Here is a 24,178-nt window from a genome sequence, read left to right on the forward strand (position 1 = left end):
AGGAAAATGTTGAGTTCCACTGCACAATCACGTAGATAGTAAGTTAAAGAAGAAATATGCCTATGACTTTACTGGTCAGGCTTAAACTGATGAGACTGAAAACAGAGATGGGAAGGCTGATCGGGTACTCCTTTTGGCCTGCTTATTTATAACATTTTTTACATTGACATTTACCATTTAACTTTGATGGACTGTAGAACAGATTGTGTTCTGTGAGAACTCACTGAAATTAAAAAAAGGAAAGACTTTTCATTAAAAACTTTTCATTAAAAAATAGTGTAGCATAAGCTTAGAATTTTCAAGTTCATGTGCTTGACAATGTATGTGTCTTGTCACTACCATCCTGTTGCCCTTTGGGTCTCTGTGTTGACTTCCATTTTCTATAGTGCATCAAGGAACTTCACACAGTATCTGGTTTTGTTGTTGGGTGGTTCATAAAAGTTGTACATGGATGATTGCAGGGATGTTAGGCTTTAAAGGTCTGAATAGTATACCTCTGCAGAGAATGCTCTTTGCTTGTTACGCATTTTGTTTTTCTCAGGTAATATTAGTAAAGTGTGATCTATAATAATAATAAAGGCCCAGTCTATTGAAGAATGAGATTAACTTACGCATTGCACATTTGTAAATTATTGCAATATTCTTTTTTTTCATTATTTCCCTGTTAAAAATACTAAGGATTTGTTCCAAACTTTTACCTATTTGAAAGGTAAAAGTCTCCTTATGGTGTTTTCAGTATTTAATGCCATTTTTTTGTTTAGCATTGTGGTGTACCACTTAGTAAAAACTTCACACTAAGTTGGGCATAGACATGAGGTAGAGTTTTTTTGGGTCCTGTTGTCTTGACCCTGTTGTATGTGTGCAATTGATTTTTTTTTTCTGAATATGAACATCTTAGACATTCTTGTCAAATAATACAGCAAGAGCTGAATACTAACTCTGTAAATGTTTTAAATGTTTTCAATTGTTTGGGTTTTTTCCCAATAAACAGGCATAACAAATGTTGCTGTCTGTCAGATACTAGAAAAAGCGTCAGCATTTCTGAATGAAGTTATCTTTCTGTAGTCATGTCAAAACAATCCAAATACTAAATCAGTTCAGTGAGCTTGTGCCTTAATCAGTAAGCAAAAAAAATATTGCATTCATATACATATTTATCTTGTTTCTTTTTTTCAGCAAGACCTTTTTAAGTGAGGTTTCACTCACTCACATTTGAATCCATATGTTCAATCCCTTTGCAAGGCTCACTGCTTCTGTATGGTGGTCTCTTATGTGCAGATGGTAGACCTAGACTTGATCAAGTATACAGTCTTTATATCTGGGAACAGGCATCCACTTCCTTTTTATTTCAGAAATACCTCCTGTCATTGAGTGGCTCCATCATAGCATCAGCTCTTTCTTTCAGTTGAAAGAGATGGAAAAGGGCACTTAAGTTTAAAATCCCTGCTGTCTTTATTTTTGCTTAAAGCAAACTTAACTGCTGAGCTCAGCTCTTCTGTTGGTAGATATAAGAAGGCTGCCTAGCAAGAAGACTTGAGCCTCTCTTTGGTGTGAGTTGTGTATGTGTTTTCTTGTATTTACTAAGATATTGCTATTGTAATTATAATAATGGCTTTATTTTCAATTCACTGGCAACAGCTGGAAAATTATCTGGAGAGCTGCAAAATGAAATGGGAAATGTTCCCTTTGAACGGTGACTCAAGGGGGATATAAATTTCCACTTCCTTCTTTGTGAAAGTGAAGACAAGAAAGTGTTGCATAATTGCAGATGGTCTTATATGGTTGTGTAAATCAGGAATGAAAACTGGCTGTGTATTAAAGGTTTTCTTGAATTCTTACAGACGAATCTTATGTAAGTATATGTTGTTATAAACAAGGAATTCTCAAGGAACTTTCACTTCCAATCTTTTACATAAACCAAGCTGCAGTGGCAACTTCACAATATGATTACAAATTCTGGACTTTGTGTATACTTATTGCAGAGGTAATATGCCCTTCAGTCCTGACACTTCAACACACATCTGCTTGTAGGAGTTATTTACGAACTCATACAGCTATTATCCTTCACTCCAAGCATGTTATTTGTTGTATTAGTTCTTGGCGAGTTGCAGCAAAAATACTCACTTACCAAACCAGTCGCCTTTTTGAGTTTAGCTTGCTGGTACCAGTATTAAAGGAGCAGACAGGACAGGTGACCCAAACTGACCAACAGTGTGTTGCATTCCATATACGTCATACTTGGTATAAAACCGAGGGGATCGCAAGGCATTTTATTTGATGGCCAGTGTCTAATGTGGACATCATCTGTCCTTTTGTCACTGATCCTGGATACATATATTCCTGAGTCCAGCTCCTATCTGCTGCATCCAGTCCCAGGACCTGTCCCTGTGCCTGCTCTGCAGTATCATTGGTGTGACATATAGCTAAATTGACCACTGAAATAATTGTGTAAAAAAGAATAATGGACTGTTAGTGTAGATTTTCTGTTCAAAGATTGAGTGTTAGCAGACTTCTAGCAGTTCTTGTTAATGAAGAAATTCCCTGATTAAAGTTATAATTCATTTTAGAACAGCTTAGTCTCACACAATTAGTGCATTTTGATTTCCCTGAGATAACAGAACTGACTTTTCATCAGCTATATGTTATGTGCATCTGCAGAAGTAACGAGCTGAAATTGTAGAAAGTAGTGGAGCTTTTGGAGTCCTTTTAGTACCACACATTCTTTCATTAAAGCACAAACATCAGAGCGGCCTCAGTTGCACAAGAAACCTTTCACTTGTCAGCTGGGATTCAGACTGAGAGAAGAGAAGAATCCCTGGGCCTTCCTGGGGAAAGTGAGGAGGGAGAGAGGGAGGAGATGTAATACTAACTTCATAGTGCATTAGTTGAAGCTGATAGTTTTGGATGACCTGTTTCTTTCTTTGGTATGGGCTTTTACCCCTGCATTGACTGACATTAACAGTACTATTCAGTTGTCCAATTGCAAGTTGCCAGGTAGCATTTAAAAAGTGTTCGTATGCGCAGAACATCCATGGAGCAGAGGGAGAGCTGTGCTCTAAGCTGGCTTCTGGTTACCACATGGAATATTCAAGGGTATTTTGTGTTGTGCCCTAGATGGTATTCTCACTAGATGCCTGTATGTAGGCACCAAATAAATCTATCAGAAATCAGTGTGAAGTGATCATATGCTTTCTAATGCAAGTGAAGCATTTTTATAGTTTCTTCTTTCACTGACTTTTAGAAACCAGCATGTAGAAATAAGTGACATCTTTCAACATACAGAGTTACTTTGTCTTGCAGTGAGAAGTTTGTATTCTGTGTTTGGTTTTAGAGTAATAAATATACTGTCTTGCAGATAAAATATGTTCTATTTTTATATAAGCATGCTGAATTCAAAGTAATAACATTTTTATCTTGGAAAAATACCTTCTTTTCACCTATATGTCTGTCTTCAGTTCCAAATCTGTTGCTTAACTTCTTTCTCATAACCATGGTCTGGAACAAATTTACAACAGATAAAACGATAAAAAATAAAGAAGTACGATCCCTTTGTTGTATAACTCTTTAAAAAGAGTTTTTTGTGTACTCTGAGGTGCCTGAAGTAAATTAGTTTCTGGAATAATATAAGGTTTCCGATAAACAAATAATTCAATTGATAACCTTCTTTCTTCTCTTGGAACCTTCTCCAATGTAGTCTTCCCTCTGCCTCTACCTTTCCTTTCAAAAGAAGGTTTGGTTTTTTTTTTTAATGTGAGGCTTTAAATTTTCCTGGGTGTGAATTTTAAAGATGCCTTGTGTCTCTAGTAGGCTTTCTCAAAATACTGATTTCTCACATTACCTGTAACATTCAGGCAATGTTAGTAAACTGTAATTGACCTTACCCTCATGTCAGTGTGGCACACATCGTGGGGGACCTCCAAAGAACTGGAAAACCTCCCACTTTGGTGGCAGTTTCAGCAGCTTATATAGGAGTGGCTGTCTAGGCAGATCTTGTAAATGGGGCAAGTGGAAATAAAATAACCTCATTGTTTGAAATGAACATTAACAGTTTGATTCTGTTAAGTAAAATTGGTTTTATTGCCAGTGCTTGCTCTCTATCTGGCTGTGTGGTACCAGTCCAAGGAACAGGTTTTTAGTCCAGTTTTGCACAGGGTAACTTCTGGGGCTCAGCTAAAGTGCTGTTGTTTAGAGCTGGACTTGTAGAACGAAACAAGATATTAATGCAATTCCATACATTATTTGTAGTGCTTGGTGATAATGTTACTTAAAGAATAAAGTGTTGTTATCTTTGTACTTCCTAGAAGTTTGGAAGTCTACAGTAGGAAGGGATTTTTTTTGTGCCCTGTGGCACTCTTATTCTAAGCTGATGCCACATTAACTGGACCACTGAACTAATGACAAGGTATCAAAAGTTTTAGTTTACAAGACTCTTAAAAAATGACAAACAGTGACTCTAGATGTCACAGATTCAAGGTAATGTTTTCCTCTGACACAGAGCTTCTAGCTCAGTTGAGGTAATTCTGCAGCTGTGAACTGGAATCCTGGCGCATATGCAGAGGAGGGGAAAGAAAGGTTAATTCAGGCTTTTTTTAGCATGTGTAGCATTCCAGTAAAGGCTCTGGGGTTGGAACCTTGCAAATTAAAATCTCCTGTCTGTAAGCACCTAGTTCTTTCAATGACTTAAGGAGGGGCTTTGTGGTAGGAAAGCTGAGTATCTTTACAGGCACTTTGACAAAGGCGGTAAGGAGTAAAATGAGGATTGGAGTGCTTGGGGCAGGGTTGGGGGTTTTTTCTTCCTCCAATTCTGACTGGAAATGAGAGGCAAAATTCAGGATCTTGAACATACTTAACACTAGGATGAGCTAACACATAGTATTAAACATTGTTTATACATTTGAATAGTGTCCTTGGGATGAAATGTTTAATTGCTAATTTTGAGTTTTCACATAACTCTTTGTTACTTTGCTTGTTATCTTTGTTTCTCTGCTTGCCAAGACTTTCTTTTGGAAACTAAATACAAGGTGGATTCTTCTTTACTGAAGCTGAATGCATTTAAATAATTTCTCTCATTACTCGTAATCTATTTCTTCAGTGGTGTCCATTTACCATGAATTTTTAAGAAACACATTTCTAAGCTCTGAGGCCATAATTGTGAAGAGTTTACCAAAAAAAAAAAATTCCCTCTGCAGGATAAGGCATTTTTTAGGATCAAAAAACCCCAAACATCTTCACTGTAACTAAATCAAGCAGGTTCGTGGTTTGTAGCAAAGTTGTCAGGCTTATTTCAAAAGTTTGAAGATATAAAACTAGAAATACTTCAAAAGCAAATTCTTTTGTGACCTGTCTGTTAAGGTAGAAGTTGAAGATTTTTCTTCTGAAACTGATAATATAACCTGAGTTATTTCAGATGTCTCCAAGAAGCTGTCTAGTGTGTTAATCCTGAAATTCACTACATAGAAGACTGAAGTTGTTTTTATTAAAGTTTTAACTTCTAGAAATCTTTCTAAATGACAGTTTTTTGAAATACTCATTAATTTTTCCAGCGTGCTCTCATTCTTAAATAGTTTATTAAACCTATCATCAGAAATCTTTTTGAAAGTGTATTGTAAGATGTAATACCAAGAGAATCAAATCTCCTGAGGATGACTGTAATCCATAATTTCATTGTACCTGACTGTCAAATGTGTATTTATCTATTTAGGTTCAGGCGAAGAAGGAAGAAACTTTGCCACCATCGCTTAGTCAAAACATTCCAACTTTCTATTTTCCTCGAGGATGTCCTAAGGAAAAAGTGAATATAGATGCTGTGATTGCCAAAATTGAGAGAACTTTCTCTGAGTTTCCAAATGAGAGAGCAACGTTAGAAGACATGGGGAAGGTTGCTAAGGTGAGTACTTGGTAGCTGTCTGCTTTTAGTACACCTAAGGAAAGGAAACATGAGTCCTGTGTGTTTTGCTTTCTTGTGTTATATATTTTCAACTCCTGCAAGGTAGTACCAGTAAGACATCCTATTCAACATCTTTGATAACACAGTTCTGTGTGGAAATCTCTGCATTTACTATGTCTTGAATGGTCCTACATTTCACTTACGAAAAGAAAACAAAACATTAAACCAAACTGGGTTTTTTTTTTAAGTTGCATTAAAAAAAGCAGATACTGAAGGGCACATTGTATGTTGTTCTGCGTTCTGTATTGACTAACAGGCTTAAGGCAAAAGCACTGTTAATATGCATTGTGTTTTCAGGTGTCTGTACTGTTTTCTCTCATTTGGCAGTGTCATAAACCTCCATTATAAAGACACTGAAAGACAGAATGGTTTGGTAACTTGAGATTATAGCCCTCTAGTTATTACTGCAGAGCTAATTTAGAGTTATGGCAGAGTGACAAAACACTGAGCTTAGAAAGCAGTAAATAGGAAACTTCTGTGTAACAGACAATAAGCAAGTTAAATTAAACTTCAGTTTCTATTTTGTATATATTGAATCAATGCTTGAAATATTAGTGCAAGTCGTGGTCTTGGTAATGAGTCTCATGTTCTCAGCCCTGTTCCTGTCACTTTGCATTTAAAGTTCAAAGCCTAGAAAACAGAAACAAAGACTTCTCACAAGAGCAGGACTGGGGGTTCAGCAGCTCGAACGTTTAATCTGAATGATAGGATCCCTGCCTTCCACTGCTCTTTTCCATGTAGAAGTGGGGAGAGGTGGAAGAGACCCTTCCCTCTCAGCAAGAAAGGTGGAAGGGCCCAGTTACCTATAATTCAATGGTGAAAGGCACCCTCCTGAAGCATAGGGAAAAGCCTCTCAGTCTGAGGACAGAATTCGTCAAACTCAGTTTTCCTTATCTTTTAAAGTACTGGTTAAACCATTGCATGAGAAGTAACTGTCCTTTGGCTCCAGTGACCTTACGCATCATGCAGCGTTTACGGTCTTACTTGAGATCCACAGGAGGTTCTAAGAGGTGTGAGGCATGTCTGAGTGCTAGTCCTGGTTGTTTATAGGTGAGAGAGACGTATTTTGCTGTTTTGACTGAGAAACCTTGAAGCAGACACAGAAGCAGCACTGTAAGCGTATGTGGCAGCACTGAAGTTGTGAAGGTGTAAACTGTTGGGTATCCTGAAGCAAGTTACTGCTGCTCAGGGCAGGCTAGCCTACTCCTTAAAATTGGAGAGAAGATGTACCGTGTATCTCCAGCGATGCAGACAAGTTGAACTGTCCTCTGAGCCAGACAAATGTAAACTTGCTTCAGTTCAGAAGTTGTGTAACTTTGTGATGTCTCGAGCTTAGCTTAAAGATATCCAGCCCTTTAGCGGAGCTTGTTAGCATGGACTCTGTTCAGCTGCTTGGAGCATGGACAGAGCAAGCATGTGACTGCATTCATCTGTTAGAATGCTGCGAGTTGCTCTATGTTTTGCTTTTCACATTTGGATTTCAGCCTAAAACAGTTGCTTAGAATTAATTATTTAGGAAACCACAGTTGGTTTCAGAAACAGTTTAAAAAAAATCTGTGCCTTAATTTTTTTTTTTTGACACTTGTAAAGTTTAATTTTTGAAAGATTTATAAATAAGGGAGCAACCCTCAGATAAGCAATCGATAAAACTGACTTGATGTATACTTTATTTCTAGGCTTGTGAATGCCCACTTTATTGGAAAGGTCCTTTGTTTTATTGTGCTGGAGGTGAACGAACAGGATACGTGTCAGTTCATAAATTTGTTGCAATGTGGCGGAAGTAAGTAGATTACTTTTTTAGAAGTACTGAATTTTTTTTTAATTGAAATGTGATGGTTTAAGCTTTGAATGAGATCCAGTCTATAAAGGGGAATAAAAGTTTCCCATAATCAACCATTGACAGCAAACCTGTACTGGGAAAATGTAACTAAATCCTCACTTTAACATAAATGAACAAACAAATGTTTATTTATGAATCTTATGGATTTTAAAACATTAGGTACATGACTGGCTGTTAATGGGAAAAGTGAAACCATGGCCTTATCTTGTAGATGCCAGTTTTCAACAGATTGCTTTTTATTCTTTTAAAGTTAGAACTGAAAGGAGAACTATAAATGTCCTTTCATGTAATCAATTCCACAGTGTGTACCCACTTCCTTTAATGTAAATGTATGAGACAGTACAGTTTTTATAAGTTCACTTGGACTGTACTTTCATATTTGTAAGTAGCTTCGCAATTAAATGTTGTGGTTGCAGTTTCATAGGCCTTGTTGTAGGATGCCTGTACAAGTTAACATGAGGAATTTCCTATGCAGATTATGAAATGGAAATGTTTACATTTCAGAATACTTCAGACCTGCTATGATGATGCTGCAAAGTTTGTTCATCTTCTAATGAGCCCTGGATGCAACTACTTGGTGCAAGAAGACTTCATTCCTTTTTTACAAGTAAATCACAACTGAAACTAGTTCTGAAAACACAGCAAAATGATAAGCTGGCAAAGCCCTGAATTTTTTGAGCTAAACATACTTTTTCCATGGTATTTCCAGCCCTTCTAAAGTATAGGAAAGCTTTTGTTTATCTGGCTTCTTTAAAAGACAATTTCATTTTTAAAATTCAGAAGTGTTACATAAATGAAGCATATTGTAAATGAAGTTATCGTTAATCATAGAGTGGTTTGGGTCGGAAGGGGCTTTAAAGATCATCCAGTTCCAACCCTCTGACATGGGCAGGGACACCTCCCACTAGATCAGGCTGCCCAAGGCCCCATCCAACCTGGCCTTGAACACCTCCAGGGATGGGGCAGCTACAGCTTCCCTGGGCAACCTGTGCCAGTGCCTCACCACTCTCATAGTCAAGAGTTTCTTCCTAGTTAATTTGAGTTGTTTCGGTTAAGAAAGCAGCTGTGCTATTCTGTGTTAATTGTTTTGTGTAGTGACTAATGAATGCTGATTGGGGTATTATTACTTTTTTGTAGGATGTGGTGAATAGTCATCCTGGCCTATCATTTTTAAAAGAAGCAGCTGAATTTCATTCTCGGTACATTACTACAGTAAGTGATTTGTATTTGGAAAAGCTATTTTTTGTTAACTAAGTAGGAAAATCAAAATTAAGATGAGTCAATATGTAAAAGCATCTTTGTCTCTTGAAAAGAGCCGAGTATGCTATCAGTCTTGTCATTATGTAGGAATGAAATTGTTGTGAAGAGAGACTCGATTTCTTCAGCATTATAGTTTTTCTTAATATTTCTAAGAAATTATTGAACTTAATACTAGTAAGACAGGCACTGAATTGTAATAGTGTAGGCTGAGTTAATGAACATTAAACGAAGAGCAGACTGTCACCTTAAACACTTGATTGTGGCTATAGACTGCACTCATTAGAATCCTGACCTTACTCTGGGACTGATTAAATGGAATTTTGAATGAAAGGCCTATATTAATGTGATTATGTTCAGTGTTAAGTAAAATAATGATAATCTTGAAGCTGCTTGCTGCTTTCCTCTTTGGGGATTTTTATTTCTAAGAGACTTTATACATGAAAAATTCCATTTCTTTCTTCCTAGGGTTACGTGACTTGGAGTATTATTTCTGTACCCAAGGGAAAAATCTGTGACATTAAATATTCTCCACTGTAAACTAGGCAGCCGATTCTACTCAAGTCTCAAAAGATTAAAATCCTTCAAAATGACATTCGGTTCACTTTCTTGTGCATGTGAAAAATAGATTAATGAATATTCTCCAACAAAAAAAAACATGCATAGTTGATTATCTTTTACCCAGCTTATACTTTGACCCAGACCAAAACTGTGTAATCTTTTTCAAAAGCATTTTATTTGGGTTCCTCATATCCATCTTGGAGAGACTTGCTGGCCTTTGCATTAGGTTTTGATTCTTGTTTTAATGATTACGTGAGCTCTGAGAACTTTCCTGTCAGTTCTGACCGAAGGAAATGTTCTGCCTGCCAGTAATTTTCTTTCTTGATGGATTCTGGGTGTTATCTAAGTCTGAATTGTGAAATCTTGCTGCCTGTCCTGAAGGACCAGAGGAGGGGAAAGGTCCTGCCATTTCCAGTTACTTTTCTTTGGAGGAACAGCTTATTTGTGTAGGCCTGATTCTAGCAGTATTGAATAAATTAGTGCTGGCAGTACATTGCTGACAAAATTTTGTGTGGTCTTCAACAGAAATTCGTGTTTAGCCACAAATCTCAAAAATAAACTAGTATTGTTATGAATATAGGGAGAATATTTGAAATACTACTTTGCAAATCAAGGTATGTCAGGACTATCTGCCCTTTCTTGACCTATTACAGGATGGAGTAACTGTTGCTTAATACAGTCTTCTAAAATTCTGTCCTGCAAGTCATTAGTAATAATTATAGATTATTTTTCTCTAAGAGAAAGTAAGGCGTTTCCTACCTCTATTCAAATTAGCTTTACCTTGCTACATGAAGCTTCATCTAAAGGATTTAGTAAGCATTGCAGTTGAAGATTTAATGTCTGTTCATGCTAACTCCCAGTTACAAATTAAATGATCCATTTTTCTGCTTTATTTGTTTGTATACACGTAAGTGTGTCTATGAGTATGCACACAGCCATTACACACACCCCTAGCGAAGCAGGTGTCTTGAAAGTATATTTCAACCATGGAAGCAATCAGTTCTGTCCGTGAGGATATTGATTGGTTGGTTGGCTGGTCTAGTGGTAAAGCCAGGTACGCATGTTGAAGATAAAACTTAAATACATAGAAAAATGTTTGCCTGGACAAACAAGGTACTGCATTTAATCTGCAAGCATGTTATGTATATATCTGAACTATGTATTCTTGACATTGTAATCTGTTTTGCACCGTTTCCCCTCCCTTTTGACAAACTGCTGTGCAGAATAGTAAGAAGGCAATTCTCTTTGCTTTATGCTCTGCTTCAATTCACTGTAGAAAACAGTTTTTAAAGTCTGTTCCCAGTTGTCTTTAGCAAACATTCAATTTTGTTTTTATTTTTAGACCAGTTAAATGTATAACAGATGAGATAATGACATGCAGATGGATTAAGTTGCATAGCTAAGGCAAAACCTTTTTAGAAAAAAATTGCTTTGTAGTATAAGCCAAAAATGGGCCTTTCCTAAACTCACAATTAGAATTGAGCTAATTAAGTTTCATAAGTAGGCTAGTCTATTCTTTCTGGATTTAGTGAACCAACTGTTTTTGCTCAAAGTGAGAGCTGCAGAGCTTGCTGCATGCTACAGTTTAAGCTTCATTTTAAAACTTTATGAATAAATTACTTTTCTATTTTTAATTTAGAAATTATTTGCTTGTTTGAACTATTGATTTACTGCAATTCAAAAGTGATAAAAACTAATAAAGACTTAAGTTCGGAAGAGGTTTTATTTGGTGGAAAAGGATTCACCAAGAGATGTTTCTTTTAGCTAGTAACTACTGTGGTGCAGATGAAATGTTGCACATGCAGTATTTAGTCTTGCTAATTAGCAGCTATAATCAATCTCCAATTAAGTAGTTATAGTTTGTAATGTGTTCAGATTTTTTGTCTGCTTTTGCTAGCGATGAATGATTGACTTGAAATGTACGTGTGGCTGACTTAAGTCAAACTAAATGAGGTGAATACTGAATTCTGTTAAAAAAAGAACATATATTTTAAAAATCTTATTTTTGTATTCTAAAGCTAAGCAAGCTATGCTGAATGGATAAGTTTACCAAGATAATATTCATGTAAAACTCATTCAAACAAGTGTTGGATACTCAAATGAATAGATTTGTTTCTGGTTCCAGTATCAGTAATAGCACAAGTCATGGCATCTTTCTTGCATAGGTTTTAATATATATATTCTTCAGGTAGAAAACATTTCTTTACTTCTTTTAATACTATTAACAGTGTTTTTTTCAAATAACCTTAAATAGAATAAAATTAAAGAGGGGTAAAAATGCATTCTCTTTGCTCCTGCATAAAGTATTTCTGTCAAATATTGATTTGTTGTATTTCAGAAGTAGCAAAACCCCCTTTTACTCTGATCCTTAAACAGTTCCAATTCTATTTCTGTAACTTCATTTATGAAGTAAAAGATTCATATAGTAAATATAGGTCTTTAAATCTGAAGTAGTGAGGTACATTAATAGGTTTATTAGATGATATCCTGCCGAACTGGAAGACTGGGAGGTAGTGCAATTGCCAATGGACATTTTCTGGATAACATACAAGCGTGCTGCATCTTTGTTGTCTGAGATATGGGTACTCCAGCACTGAAATAATTTATGAAGACTAGTTTAGATACAGATTTAGAAATGGTTTAGTACTACGACAGAAGAGAAGCATCCACCTGGTAAGTTACAAGAAGAATAGAAATAAGGGAAAGATGGAGTTCTGTTGTGCAGCTGAGCTGACTTACCTTTGACAAATAGATGTTTGGTAGGGTACATAGTTAGCATGCCTAAGACTACCTTTCCGTTTTTCCTCTTTCTTGCAGGTTATACAGAGAATATTTTACACAGTAAACAGGTCCTGGTCTGGGAAAATAACTTGTAATGAGCTCAGGAAAAGCAACTTCTTGCAGGTACCTAACATGTAAAATTTTGCAAGACATGTTTCTACAAGTTTTAAAGTTGTATTAACTGAATGCTTAAAGGAGTAACAAAAGTACTATTTCTTCCTTTTCCAAAAACCACTGAAGGCTCAATTGCCTTGATTTTTATGCATAAGAATATGCTCATCTTCTATGTAGAGCTCTATGAATGCATTTGTGATTAGCAGAAGTCTGGCTGATCTCTTCATTTTCATTCTTCTGTGGACACACTAGTTTTCTACCTCGTGTTCAGTCTTTGCTGTCATTATGCATTGTGTGCTCTTATTTCTGAAGATAAGAATTTTTCCACTAAAATAAGAGCACTAGATAGTAACTAGGTTATGAGAACTCAGATCATTCAACAGATGTCTTATAAATTCTTAATGTGTTCTGTTTATCTTTCTGATAATAGAATGTGGCCTTATTGGAAGAGGAAGCAGATATTAACCAGCTGACAGAGTACTTCTCATATGAACATTTTTATGTTATCTATTGCAAATTTTGGGAACTGGATACAGATCATGACCTCTACATTGATCGGAAGGATTTAGCTCGACACAATGATCACGGTATGACAAATAAAGCACTTCTGTTTACATGTATTAAATGACCTGAAAACTTTCAACTGAGGAAGGGGTTAACTGCCAAGGCCACTGTTCATGACTCTAGTATAGCTGATCCTGCTGACCAGTGAAATAAAGTAGGACAGGTCATCTGTGGTGCTGCTTCATGTCTAGCAATACTAAATCTGAGGAAAATTCTGAATTAGAATTCTTATTGGAAAAGTAGAGGAGGAAATAAATATGTGAGTGTGTGGGCTTCATCTCAGAAAGTCATTTAAGCCTTGGTTCTACTTGGTTGTTTTGTGTTATCTTGGAAACACTCCATTTTATGGATATCATTCAGCATGCCTCTTATGGCAAGGTATGGAAGGAGTAGAAAAAGGCCAACATACATTCAAGTATTTTGCTTGTTATAAAGTTTTGCTAACTCAGCGGCAGTACACTTTGGTTTCATGCTATTTAGCAGCTTTACATTTTCTGCATTCACAGACAGGGACTGTGGTTTTGAAGTCCTGCACGCTTGGACCTGCGTTTGAATATGCTTGCAGCTTGTATGGAGCTGTTGGGGTTTTTTGAGCTTTGTGTCCATTGTCATCTTAAAAGTATTAAACACAAAGTAATTAGGGAATATTATCCCGTATTAAAAAGAAACACAATGCTGATTGATTGCTTCTGAAAATTTGCTCACTGACATCTGACTATGCTTTAGGATATTGAGGAAGGAAATCTGCTTTCGTTTGTCAAGTTGCTCTCCTGAGTTAGTACGCTGTAGAAGGAAAGCAGAACTGATACCATGCCACTTGCAGTGTAGTTTTGCATCCTTTATATCATGGAATATTGGTTAAAGCTTAGCAGTTGCTGCTTAATAAGCAGCTAAATAAGACTAAATAGACTAAAGAGCATGAAAGTGGAAATGATAATCCAACTTCAGTCTTAAACTTCTATTTTTTGCATGTCAAAATTAGATAATGTGGTTTCATAAATCCCTTCCTTTCATAATGTCACTGGTCTAAAATTAGGCTAGGTCAAACACTTAACATAGTAAATTAAAAGTATGTAGCTATTGTTGACAAGTTTTGAACAACTGCATTGTTTCAAAAGTAGATAAGAAGCAGCAGTACATATATATGAAACAAATTAACTATCCTGCAGTTCTGGGGACAAATATTGAGTGGGGACTAGTGTCCTTACTAGAATGGTACAGTGATAGCATCACTGTAACTACATAAAACAGATAATAACATCATAGAATCGCTTGGTTGGAAAATACCTTTGAGATCATAGAGTCCAGTCATAGTTGTCCACCACTAAATCATAACTACCTCATCTACCCATCTTTTGAAGACCTCCAGGACTGGTGACTCCACTACCTTCCTGGGCAGCCTGTGCCAGTGCCTGTTAACTCTTTCAGTGAAGAAATTTTTCCTAATGTCCAATCTGAGCCTTCCCTGGCACAACTTGAAGCTATTCCCTCTCGTCCCATTGAAATAGATGAACTGTTTTCAAATGATGGTTAACCATTTTAACCTGCTTTAACTATCAGTATTTCTGAAATGCTGAAAAAATATTTCAGAGTTAGAATAATGAAAAGTAATTCTTCTATGAGAATAGTATCATGTGCTGCTTTGAGTATCATCCACAAATTCTTCAGGATAAATTCCATATCCTTTACAGAGTTGGTACTCTGTTAAGACATGTCCCTAAAATCCCTGAAATGGTTTCGGAATTAGTAGCATGGATCAGAACTATGGCAGAAATAGACCAGTGTCAGAATCACTTAGGTATGCTCATTATGTATTAACGTGCCAATTCTAGTTTGTCTTTTTGCCAAAACCAAGCTGCAGCGGCACTTGAAAACATCATTTACTTCTCAAAGAACTGGTCAATGCTATCTTACTAATCAGCCAGTTTCATTACTTCTATTATGCTGCTGTTTCTGCATCATCTGGATTCAAAGCTGGTTGGTTCTAGGTTTGCCTCAGAGTCTTTGCGCTAAGTGATCTTCTGCAAGAGAACTCAGATTCATGAGCACTACACTTGATCTTTTTCACAGATGTGTGTATATAAAAGGTTTCCAATGAACTCTTTAACTAGACAATACAAAGCAAAAATAACTTGTGTATAATTGACGCTATTTTACACCTTTTTTCCCAGCCATATCAAATAGGATGATCGAGAGAATCTTCTCAGGAGCAGTAACAAGGTATTTATTTTATATGCTTAACTAAATCTAATTTAATATTTATATACTTGCTTGTTAAAATTTTGACAAAAAAAATGCCTTCCCCTTGAAATGGAACAGTGAATTTTAAGATTTTGTATTGCGGTTTAAACTCTAGTAGTACTCGAGTGCTGTTTGAACCTAGTTGTGTACTATCCTTTCTTTACCTGAATGAACACTCATCACAGGATATTGTATGGTAGTTTAGTATGGATGGGAATGAGGAAGGGAAGAAATGTTGGCGTTGTTATTTTTCCATCCCTTTAAAGCTGTAATCTTTTCAAAGGGAATTGGGCTTTTCAGTACTGCTCGTAAAATCAATGCTTATTGCATCAACAAACTTACAAAAATGCCTCCCGTTGAATTAATTCACGTTTTTGACAGTTGTTCTTCACAGTTCCCACTTGGATTGACTTGCTCTCTTTTACTTACAGCATTTAACTCATTTTTGAAACATATTGCTAGCACAATTTCTGCATCTAGAAAGCAACCAATAAACTGAAATGACATAGCAGAAGCTGAAATGAGTGAAATGACACCGGCAGATGTATATCTAGTGCTTACTCCTTTATGCAAGTTTTTGGGCAAGACAAAACATACATCGTATTTTTTTAGACATCTTGAGGATAAACCACCTAGAAGAGATTTTTGGAATGAAATGTGATGTTTAGGAACTGCCTACCTGACCTTTTACTGGAAAAGCTGACCGTATATCTTCCGAAAGTGTTTGGATGCTGTGTTCTTTGGTATAAGAGTAGAAAGAGACAACTACGTTCTTGCCACAAACACTTCATGAATGTTTTTATTTCATTTTTTATCCTCATATTTCCATTCCAAACTTTTAGCTGGTGGAATTATATATAGCTTTAAGTTCTTATGGCTTTCCCATGAGTAGAAATTCTAAAAAGCATGTGTACTCCTATCTCAATTCATTTAAAAAGATGGATTATGTATCTGTTAGAAATCAAGCAGCGGCCCAGGAAGGAAAACTACAAGTCCTTCTGGAGAGAGCGCAACCTTCCTCTTTAAATACCCACTGCAGTAGAAACAGAGCAGAGCACACAAGCTCCTTATCCTGAATGACTGAAGTAGCCTATGAAAAGTCGCCTCAGGAACACTGCATCTTTTAGGAGAGAAATAATGTTAATAGGACCAAGGAAAATAATCCTTAATTTTGGCTAGCAAAAGCAAAGTCTTTCTAAATAAATTTTCTATCTTTTCTCTTCTTCGATTTCAAGAGGTAGGAAAGCACAAAAAGATGGAAAAATTAGCTATGCTGATTTTGTCTGGTTTTTGATATCTGAAGAGGACAAGAAGACACCAACCAGGTAAGAACAAATTTGTTTTAACAGAAATGAAGACTGATTTTATTGTTCTTCCATTCTCTAAATAGGATCTCAGCTGGATCTCTAATGGAAGAAGCTAAATGATAAAAAGATGAGTGGCAAACTCGCCCAGTTTGTTGTATCATTCTTACTTATCAGCGTCTCCTGCTGTTGCGGCTGTGAAAGTCTATTCTAATGACTTCTAGGAGGCAACTAAATGTTACTGTCCCATATGCTGTGTGACCTACTTACAGACAGGGTCACAGATAAAGGAAATAGCAGTTGTTTCATGGTGGCAGTGGTGACTATAGAGCTAGCATTTGCGGTAGGATATTGATAAGAAACCTGTTGCGTGACGTGAACTGGCTTGTTCAGTAAGAAAAAACTTGCTTTTTGATGTACAATTACATTTTTCAGTGACTCCCTTGAGCTTTTTATGGAAAGCCACACATGTTGGTTATCTCCTCCCTCGGCCACCCACAACTGAGAACTGTGTTTGCAAACGCAGTAATACATGGCATGGCAAATACCAGAAACTCTTACTGGAGAGGGTGGTGTTTAATGACTTCCTGTGGTATTATGGAAAGTAGCCTTAGGTCTAGTTTTGCATCTGTAACTACCGTAGCCTTGAAAAACAGACAATATAAAATCTTAGAGTTCTGTCGTAATTTGTGTAAATGGTTCTTTGCTGTTAATTACTGAATTTCAGCATTGAGTACTGGTTTCGCTGCATGGATCTTGATGGGGATGGTGCTTTGTCTATGTATGAGTTGGAGTATTTTTATGAAGAACAGTGCCAAAAATTAGATAACATGGCCATAGAACCTTTGCCGTTTGAAGACTGTTTGTGCCAGATGCTGGATCTCGTGAAGCCACAATATGAAGGTAATAAAGTCATTTTCCACCTCTAACTTCTGTTTCTCCAGGATAGGAACTTGCATCCTTAAGAGCACTCAGTTGGTCATACAAAAAATATGCCTCTAGGTTGTCTTTTCTCTGAAGTCTGTTGTAAAGACCATTAATTAAATAGTCTTCCAACAGCAGGCAGACATTTTAATCCTAAAATTTAATATGCTGCTTTAAAATATCTTGTAGGCTTTTATATTGGGCTCGTAACTGTGTTTAGTCTTAACTTAAATCTTATCACTGTCTGGCTGAGGTGATGCTCTCAAGAAAAGCTCGTGACTGTTCTGTTTGCTTGCCTCTTACCTGTTCCAGTGCTCATTTAATTGAGATTTCATCAGAGGGAACAGTTTCTAAACATTGTTTGCCTCTATAGATCACCAATGACTTACTTTAGGTTAGAAGCCTAATCTGCCTAGGAAATTCATGGCAAGGGGCCTAAAAATAACTGAATGCTAAACTTTTTTTAGGTTTTGGCTATTTTCTACGTTCATATGAACCTTCATAGACCAGCTGAAATGCCATCAGCTAAAGACTTTAGGTGATGGCATTTTAGTTTACATTTTATACCTGAATAAAACTTACAGAGTGTGTATCATGCTGTTCTTCATATTTGCCCTTCTGTGCTGCTCAACACTAAAAATATTTTTGCATACCTTAGAAACGTTCCTGTATTGCTCAAGAGTGCTCCCTTACGCATTCATGGCCTCTACAATTGTGCTGGTATTTGTCTCACAAGTTGATAAACTGTTGTAGCCGATGGATTACTCTTCAGGGATTTATTGAACTCAACTGGGGTCAACCTGTATCTAAATTTAATGTCTCAGCACCTTGCTACAGCGCTAATAATCTTTATTATGACTACTCTTTTTAATGTGAATTTCAGTGTGAAAGGACTTGGCATACAGTCTGGTTGCTATTATTGTACAGAACACGTTGCAATAAAAATAGACCTTGCCTTTTTGCTCTTGAAGTGTTTGATAGGAGTAGCAACCTCCTATGGCACCTGCTAATGTTTGCTATTTTTTATGCTAAAAGGAAATTGTTGACCGTCTTATTTAATGCTTTTGTTTAGCAGATGTAATGTTATGCTTGTATCTCACATTTAGACAGTTCTTGGTGAAGCACTGAGGTTTTCTTATTTGAATTTCAAGTTTTACTTCAGTTGAGTGTGTAAGAGGTTGATTCTTTTTACTGTCCATACAATTATGTTTGGAGAAACAATTTATAGTAGTGTTGCTTATTGTCTAGATTTCTAGATTAAGAATACTTAAATCACAAGAAACTTAATCTTATTTTTAAAAGGCAGTTGCCTTTTATTGAGACGTGATTTTTTGCATGCTAAGGGAATTGAAATAGCTCAGAACTAGAACTTAAAGCTTCATATTCTTATTTAAACCAAGTTTAAATGGATTTGCTAGGTAAAAACACAATTCTAAAGGCAGATTAAAAAACTGTAAATGAAAAAGGAGTATTAAGTTGGTTTTGGCTGGAAGCTCAGTCCTCGAGATCAGTGGAATGGTATCTTAAACCAACATTGTATAGTGCATGAGGGATGGGAAGCATTTAAAATGAAGTGAAGCAAGCTCTGAGGAATACGTTTAGTTTATATGGTTGCCTATGGTAGCCAGACTTGGGGATTCCCTTCCGGTCTTGTACATTTTGCTTCTGAAAGGCAGATGTTTTCAATAATGTTTGTTCTGCATTTCAAATGAAACAAGAATGACTTATCTGTTCCATGTCATGAAGATGGTTAAAGCAGGCTGTGAAACACAACCAAGATGAGTTATTTAGGACTTTTAAAAGATGGATTAAGAAAAAAAAAAAATCTTTTGTTTTCCTATTACAAAACCTAGCAGCATGAAATGACATTTCACTTCACAGATTTGAAACAAAAGAAGATACTTTCATACAGTTATGGCTAAACTGTGATATGGTTTCCACGGGAAGCTCTGTGTACCAAAAAGCAAATTGTTTAATTTGTGGAGACCTAAATTATCTCAATTTCATTCCTTTTTTTGCCAGTCTTTGAGAGATGACAGTAGGCACTTGGATGAGTGTTAGATGTCTGAGCTCCTATTGCTGTAAATGGAAACTAGAGAGCAGCTCAACAAACCAAATATAGGTGTCTAACTTAAATTGGGAGCTTATATAACTAGGACTTAAATCAGTTGCTTGGTTGTGGAGAGTTGCTGCCACTTGAGATGGCCCAATACATCAGACATCTGTGTGGGTCTGACAGATACGACACAGGTGCCACCAGGGATTTGTCTTTCTGGAGCATCAGCTATAAGTGAGGCAGAATACGTGAAGGCACTTCAGATGGTGACAGACACAAGTGTAGCAACCATTTCCAAACAGGATTCTGATTTTGCTTCCCTTTGATGTCCTTAAGTTATACTTTGTTTGAGGGTGGGGCAGCGTGCTGAGGAAATACTGTTACAAGTCTGGCTTTTATTGAGCTCTGCCATAAAATCTCTAGTTTGCCCTTCTTTGACACACAGCAGAAGGCTGACCATAGTTAAGGTGAACCAATAAAGCAGAACATTAAGGATAGTCATCTCTCTTTCCTTGCATGTCCTGTATTTCAGTCTTTCTGCAAAAGCTTAATATTCAGCTGTGAAATAACGTAACATTTCTGAGCGATGTGACAAATACCTCTTGGACTTGATGATCCGGTGGGTCTCTTCCAACCTGGTCATTCTATGATTCTATGATTTCTATGATTCTATGATTTCTATGATTCTATGATCCATTGACTGGAGGAGTCATTTTATAAAACACAAACAAAAAAACACCTCTGAGTGTTTAGCTTTCCTCTCAAGCAGTAATTATTTGTCAAGCTGGACAAGTGTGACAAACGAGTCTCTGTGAAAATTCATTTGTATGAAACGGTCGCACACAAGCATCTATCAAACATTTTGTCTTTTCAAGTCAAAGAAGAGATGGGGCCACTGCCTGAGGAGAATCTGCCCTGCTACCCTAGCACTTCTTGGGAAGGAGTGGCAGCTCACTGGAGGCTTCTGTCTCTTGAAGGAGCTTAGATAATTAGCTGAAATGATTTTTAATAGCTAAGTGAGGCAGACTGCATCTCAGTCCAGCATATTGAAAGCAGTAGACTGGCAGCTAAAGCAAGTAACATCCAAAACATTTAAGTTTTGTCCACGTTGAAGAACACTTCTCTAGGCGTGTATTTCATCTGTTCACTTCTCTCCCATTGTGTTAAGCATCAGTGACAAATGTTCTTGAGCGTAACAATAACTTAGGTTTTAGAATAACATTCCTCTTCTTTGGAGAAAGGATGTTTTCAGCACTAAATATCATCTCATGATTTTCTTTACAGGAAAAATCACTCTGCATGATTTAAAGCGATGTAAGTTGACAAATGTGTTTTTTGATACTTTTTTCAACATTGAAAAATACCTTGACCACGAACAGAAGGATCAGTTTTCTATGTTGCGGGTGAGTATGAAGCTTTATGGGTCTTTGTAGTTCTGTGCTTAACAGTTAATACATGTTTGTGTAACTTACAATGTGATTGTTTAGGATAGTGAAGGTGAAAGCCAAGAGATCTCTGACTGGGAGAAATACGCTGCTGAGGAGTACGATATCTTGGTAGCAGAAGAGGCAGCAAGTGACCAGTGGAACGACGGGTAAGAATCTAACGGGAGGATTAGTACAAATCCTCTCTACTAATGTAGAGCCTCAGCATCACTATCATCCTTGAAGCTATTTTTGTAGAATGTAGCTGTTTGTTGTGTTTAGCTATGTGCTCAGTGAGGAAGACCCTTGCTTGTATCTCGAATTAAATGCTTCTTGACAGTTTGTGATGACTTTGGTTTTGTCAAAGAAAAGGTCCTACTGCAAATTTTGGGAGGAAATAATATTTTAAAAAAAAACTTCTCAAAACCAAAAATAACATTAATTTTTGTAGCTCATTGTCAAATGAATGAAGAGCTTCATTGAGAGGTTTTGGGGAAACAAATTTTCATTTCTGATCTCAGTTGTATTGGCTGAGAAGTATTTTCTCACATTTCTCTAAGAGTAAATAAGATAATAAATCTCACTGTTTCAAAATCACTCCTTTTACTTCTGCTATGTAGATTCTGGATGCTCTTGGAATCCAAAGTCCCAAATTTGCCATTGGTTTACTTCTATCACAGCCGTTGTGTGTCTCCACCTTCCTGTTTTACATTGTTGCTGCTGTTGTGTCTTTCTTGTGTTTGAGAGGTAAAGCCCAATGCACCCATTTTCAGATACAATGTTGCAAAATTCTGATTTTTATTTTGCCTAAATTAGCGCAAGCTTACTTGAGAGTTAAATGTAGATTTCCTGAATTCCATTAAGATCCTATTATTCTGACTTAAAGCTTTTAAAGCATCTTACAGCTTTGCTGTGGAATAACTCCGCCAAGAACCTGGTTCTTTTGTCAGTTGAGATAGATTGAGGGTACAGGAGTTCACTGTAGGGTCTGTAGCAGCTAATCCTTTAGCTAGATTGTCAAGGAACGGTTTCAGCTGATCCTCTAGCATTCTGTCCTGAGACTACATGCAGCATCACTGGCAATGAAACTCATTGGAGACAAATTATCCTTGTATGCATAGTAAGGGACCTGCATGCCAAGAAGGCAGCTTTCTCTGCACCTTTCAAAGTGCGGCGCCGTTGTAGACAAGTGTAATTCTGTAAAGTTGTAAGGTAGTAACTTCTAGGCACAGTTTCACTCAAGTGCAAAAGGGATAAAGTAAGAGCCTCGAGGTGCTTTTATTGTGATTAAGTTAGAAGCTCATTGACTGTAGTTGTCTCTCTCAGCTTAGGAGCATCTCAGTGATTGTTGTTTAGACTAAATTATTTTTCTTTCCCACACCCATCTCTCTCCTGCTCCCAAGACGCCTGCTCTTGGCATGGATAAAAGCTGCAAAATTCACAGCCAGTATCCTTAGGGTCAGATCACTTCTGTTCTTGCCCCCAAAAAAGTGTGTTCCGGGTGTACCTGAAATTGGTTCTATGGCTTTACACAGAAAGTGGTCAAAATAGAAGCTAAAATACAAAATGTTTCTTAAGTTTTGTCTTGTATTTTAAAAATTACCTTAAATTTTCACTCTTCAGTGAACTTCTGATGAGTCTTAGACGCTTAGTTTTTCCATGAAGTTTGTTCTCTCCCTAGTATAGGCACAGGCTTCTTTATCAGTCTGGGCAATTACAGATTAAGTAATACTGGAAATATTGTGGAACTTGTGGTACGTAAACAGCATCCGAATAACTCTGAACCTTGAAAAAAATGCCCCTTTGCCATGTGAATGTACTCCTTAAGGAAAAACAGTGTTATTGTAAGAATGATGTAGTTGGAGAGGGCTGGGATATGGAGAAGAGATGATATAGGACACTAAAACATCCAGTTTCTCGTTTCTTTTGAGCCCAGTGTTTGTAAACTCAAACGACTCTTTGGTTGTAGGTGGCCTCTGCTTCTTGGCACAAGCAGATTTGTCACAGATCTCGTAGGAAAAAAAACTCTGACAATTAAAGAAAAAATCCTATGGAAGCACAGCCCCAAAAATCATGCATTTACAGGCCATAGCTTAACTGTTGGCCCTCCATGCTGATGGGTAAAAGCTTTGATCCAGCTGTTCCTGATGTTTTGCTGCTTAGTTTCCTTGGCGTTACCAACTGTAATGCTCATTGTGTCAATTAATGACCACTTCATAATTTTAAGTAATTGTTTTAAGTATCACATGCCCAAACGTAAAATGTATCTGGACTGACTAAAGAGAAACAACTGGGTGTGACACTTCATCTTACTGATTTCTGCCCTTCTATCGGAAGCGGCTGAATTGAGAGCTGGGATACCTTACAGATTGTTCATAAACAAGCAACTGAATCAAAGTTGTGAGCAAATAGATGGAAATCTAAAGAGAAGTGAAGTGTTTGGATCTGGCTCAGGGAGGCATCGTCAAACCTGGCAAAGCTTAAACGCTTTCTATAAGTGAAGGTTGGCAAAAGTGTCTCTAAAACTTAATGCTGAAGCGAGAGTCTTTTTTTTTTTTCACAGCTGTCCTGAAAAATGAAGCTTATTTGCTATTGCAGAAGCTGAAACATGAGACTGCTGAAAGTTTCCTTGCTGCTATAGAGTTTAATGAACAAAAACATAAACAAAAAATATGAGCATTCGATGTTGTACAAAAACCCTCCTTAAAATCACTTTACACAAAAGGTTGTAATGGCTGTGCAAAACGAAGCAACTGGTTGACAGTTGAGTGTGAATTTTTTATTTGATTACCTCTATGGTAAATATTTTCCTGCCATTCCTATGAAAACAGTTGATTTGAAACTTTGGAGTGAAATGCAGAAATCTAGAAATAGGTATATTTCTTTACATTTACATGACCTTTAGAAATGTGAGGAGGGAGGGGAAAAAGGACTCTTTGGAGGTGGTGTAACTGTATGATTATAGCTTTATAAAAAGCTCTGTGCTGGGAGGCAGCAATAGGCTCTGTAATACTGAGAAGTAACACAAGTAACTTCAGTGCCCAATTGTATAAAACTGGGACAGTGCTTCTAAATTTCCTTAAATATCTTGGAAAGGAGTAAAAGTGATACTCTATGAGGCCACCAAAGCTTTGGAAGAGAGTGGGACATTCATTTGGTTCAATA

General features: G+C 36.8%; 1 protein-coding gene across 2 annotated transcripts in view; it reads left to right on the top strand.

Moving 5' to 3' along the window:
• Positions 1 to 24,178, top strand: part of PPP2R3B (protein phosphatase 2 regulatory subunit B''beta) — a 52,349-nt gene that overhangs the window by 25,556 nt on the left and 2,615 nt on the right. For both annotated transcript variants that reach the window (XM_069875845.1, XM_069875853.1), the window contains exons 2-12: positions 5,702 to 5,887; positions 7,624 to 7,727; positions 8,292 to 8,394; positions 8,925 to 8,999; positions 12,423 to 12,509; positions 12,931 to 13,087; positions 15,236 to 15,284; positions 16,541 to 16,630; positions 17,337 to 17,512; positions 20,874 to 20,992; positions 21,077 to 21,183. In XM_069875845.1, the coding sequence (XP_069731946.1) occupies positions 5,702 to 5,887; positions 7,624 to 7,727; positions 8,292 to 8,394; positions 8,925 to 8,999; positions 12,423 to 12,509; positions 12,931 to 13,087; positions 15,236 to 15,284; positions 16,541 to 16,630; positions 17,337 to 17,512; positions 20,874 to 20,992; positions 21,077 to 21,183 (1,253 nt within the window). The remainder of the gene's footprint in view (positions 1 to 5,701; positions 5,888 to 7,623; positions 7,728 to 8,291; positions 8,395 to 8,924; positions 9,000 to 12,422; positions 12,510 to 12,930; positions 13,088 to 15,235; positions 15,285 to 16,540; positions 16,631 to 17,336; positions 17,513 to 20,873; positions 20,993 to 21,076; positions 21,184 to 24,178) is intronic.

This window comes from Phaenicophaeus curvirostris, chromosome 1, assembly GCF_032191515.1.
Source record: "Phaenicophaeus curvirostris isolate KB17595 chromosome 1, BPBGC_Pcur_1.0, whole genome shotgun sequence".
NCBI lineage: Eukaryota > Metazoa > Chordata > Aves > Cuculiformes > Cuculidae > Phaenicophaeus > Phaenicophaeus curvirostris.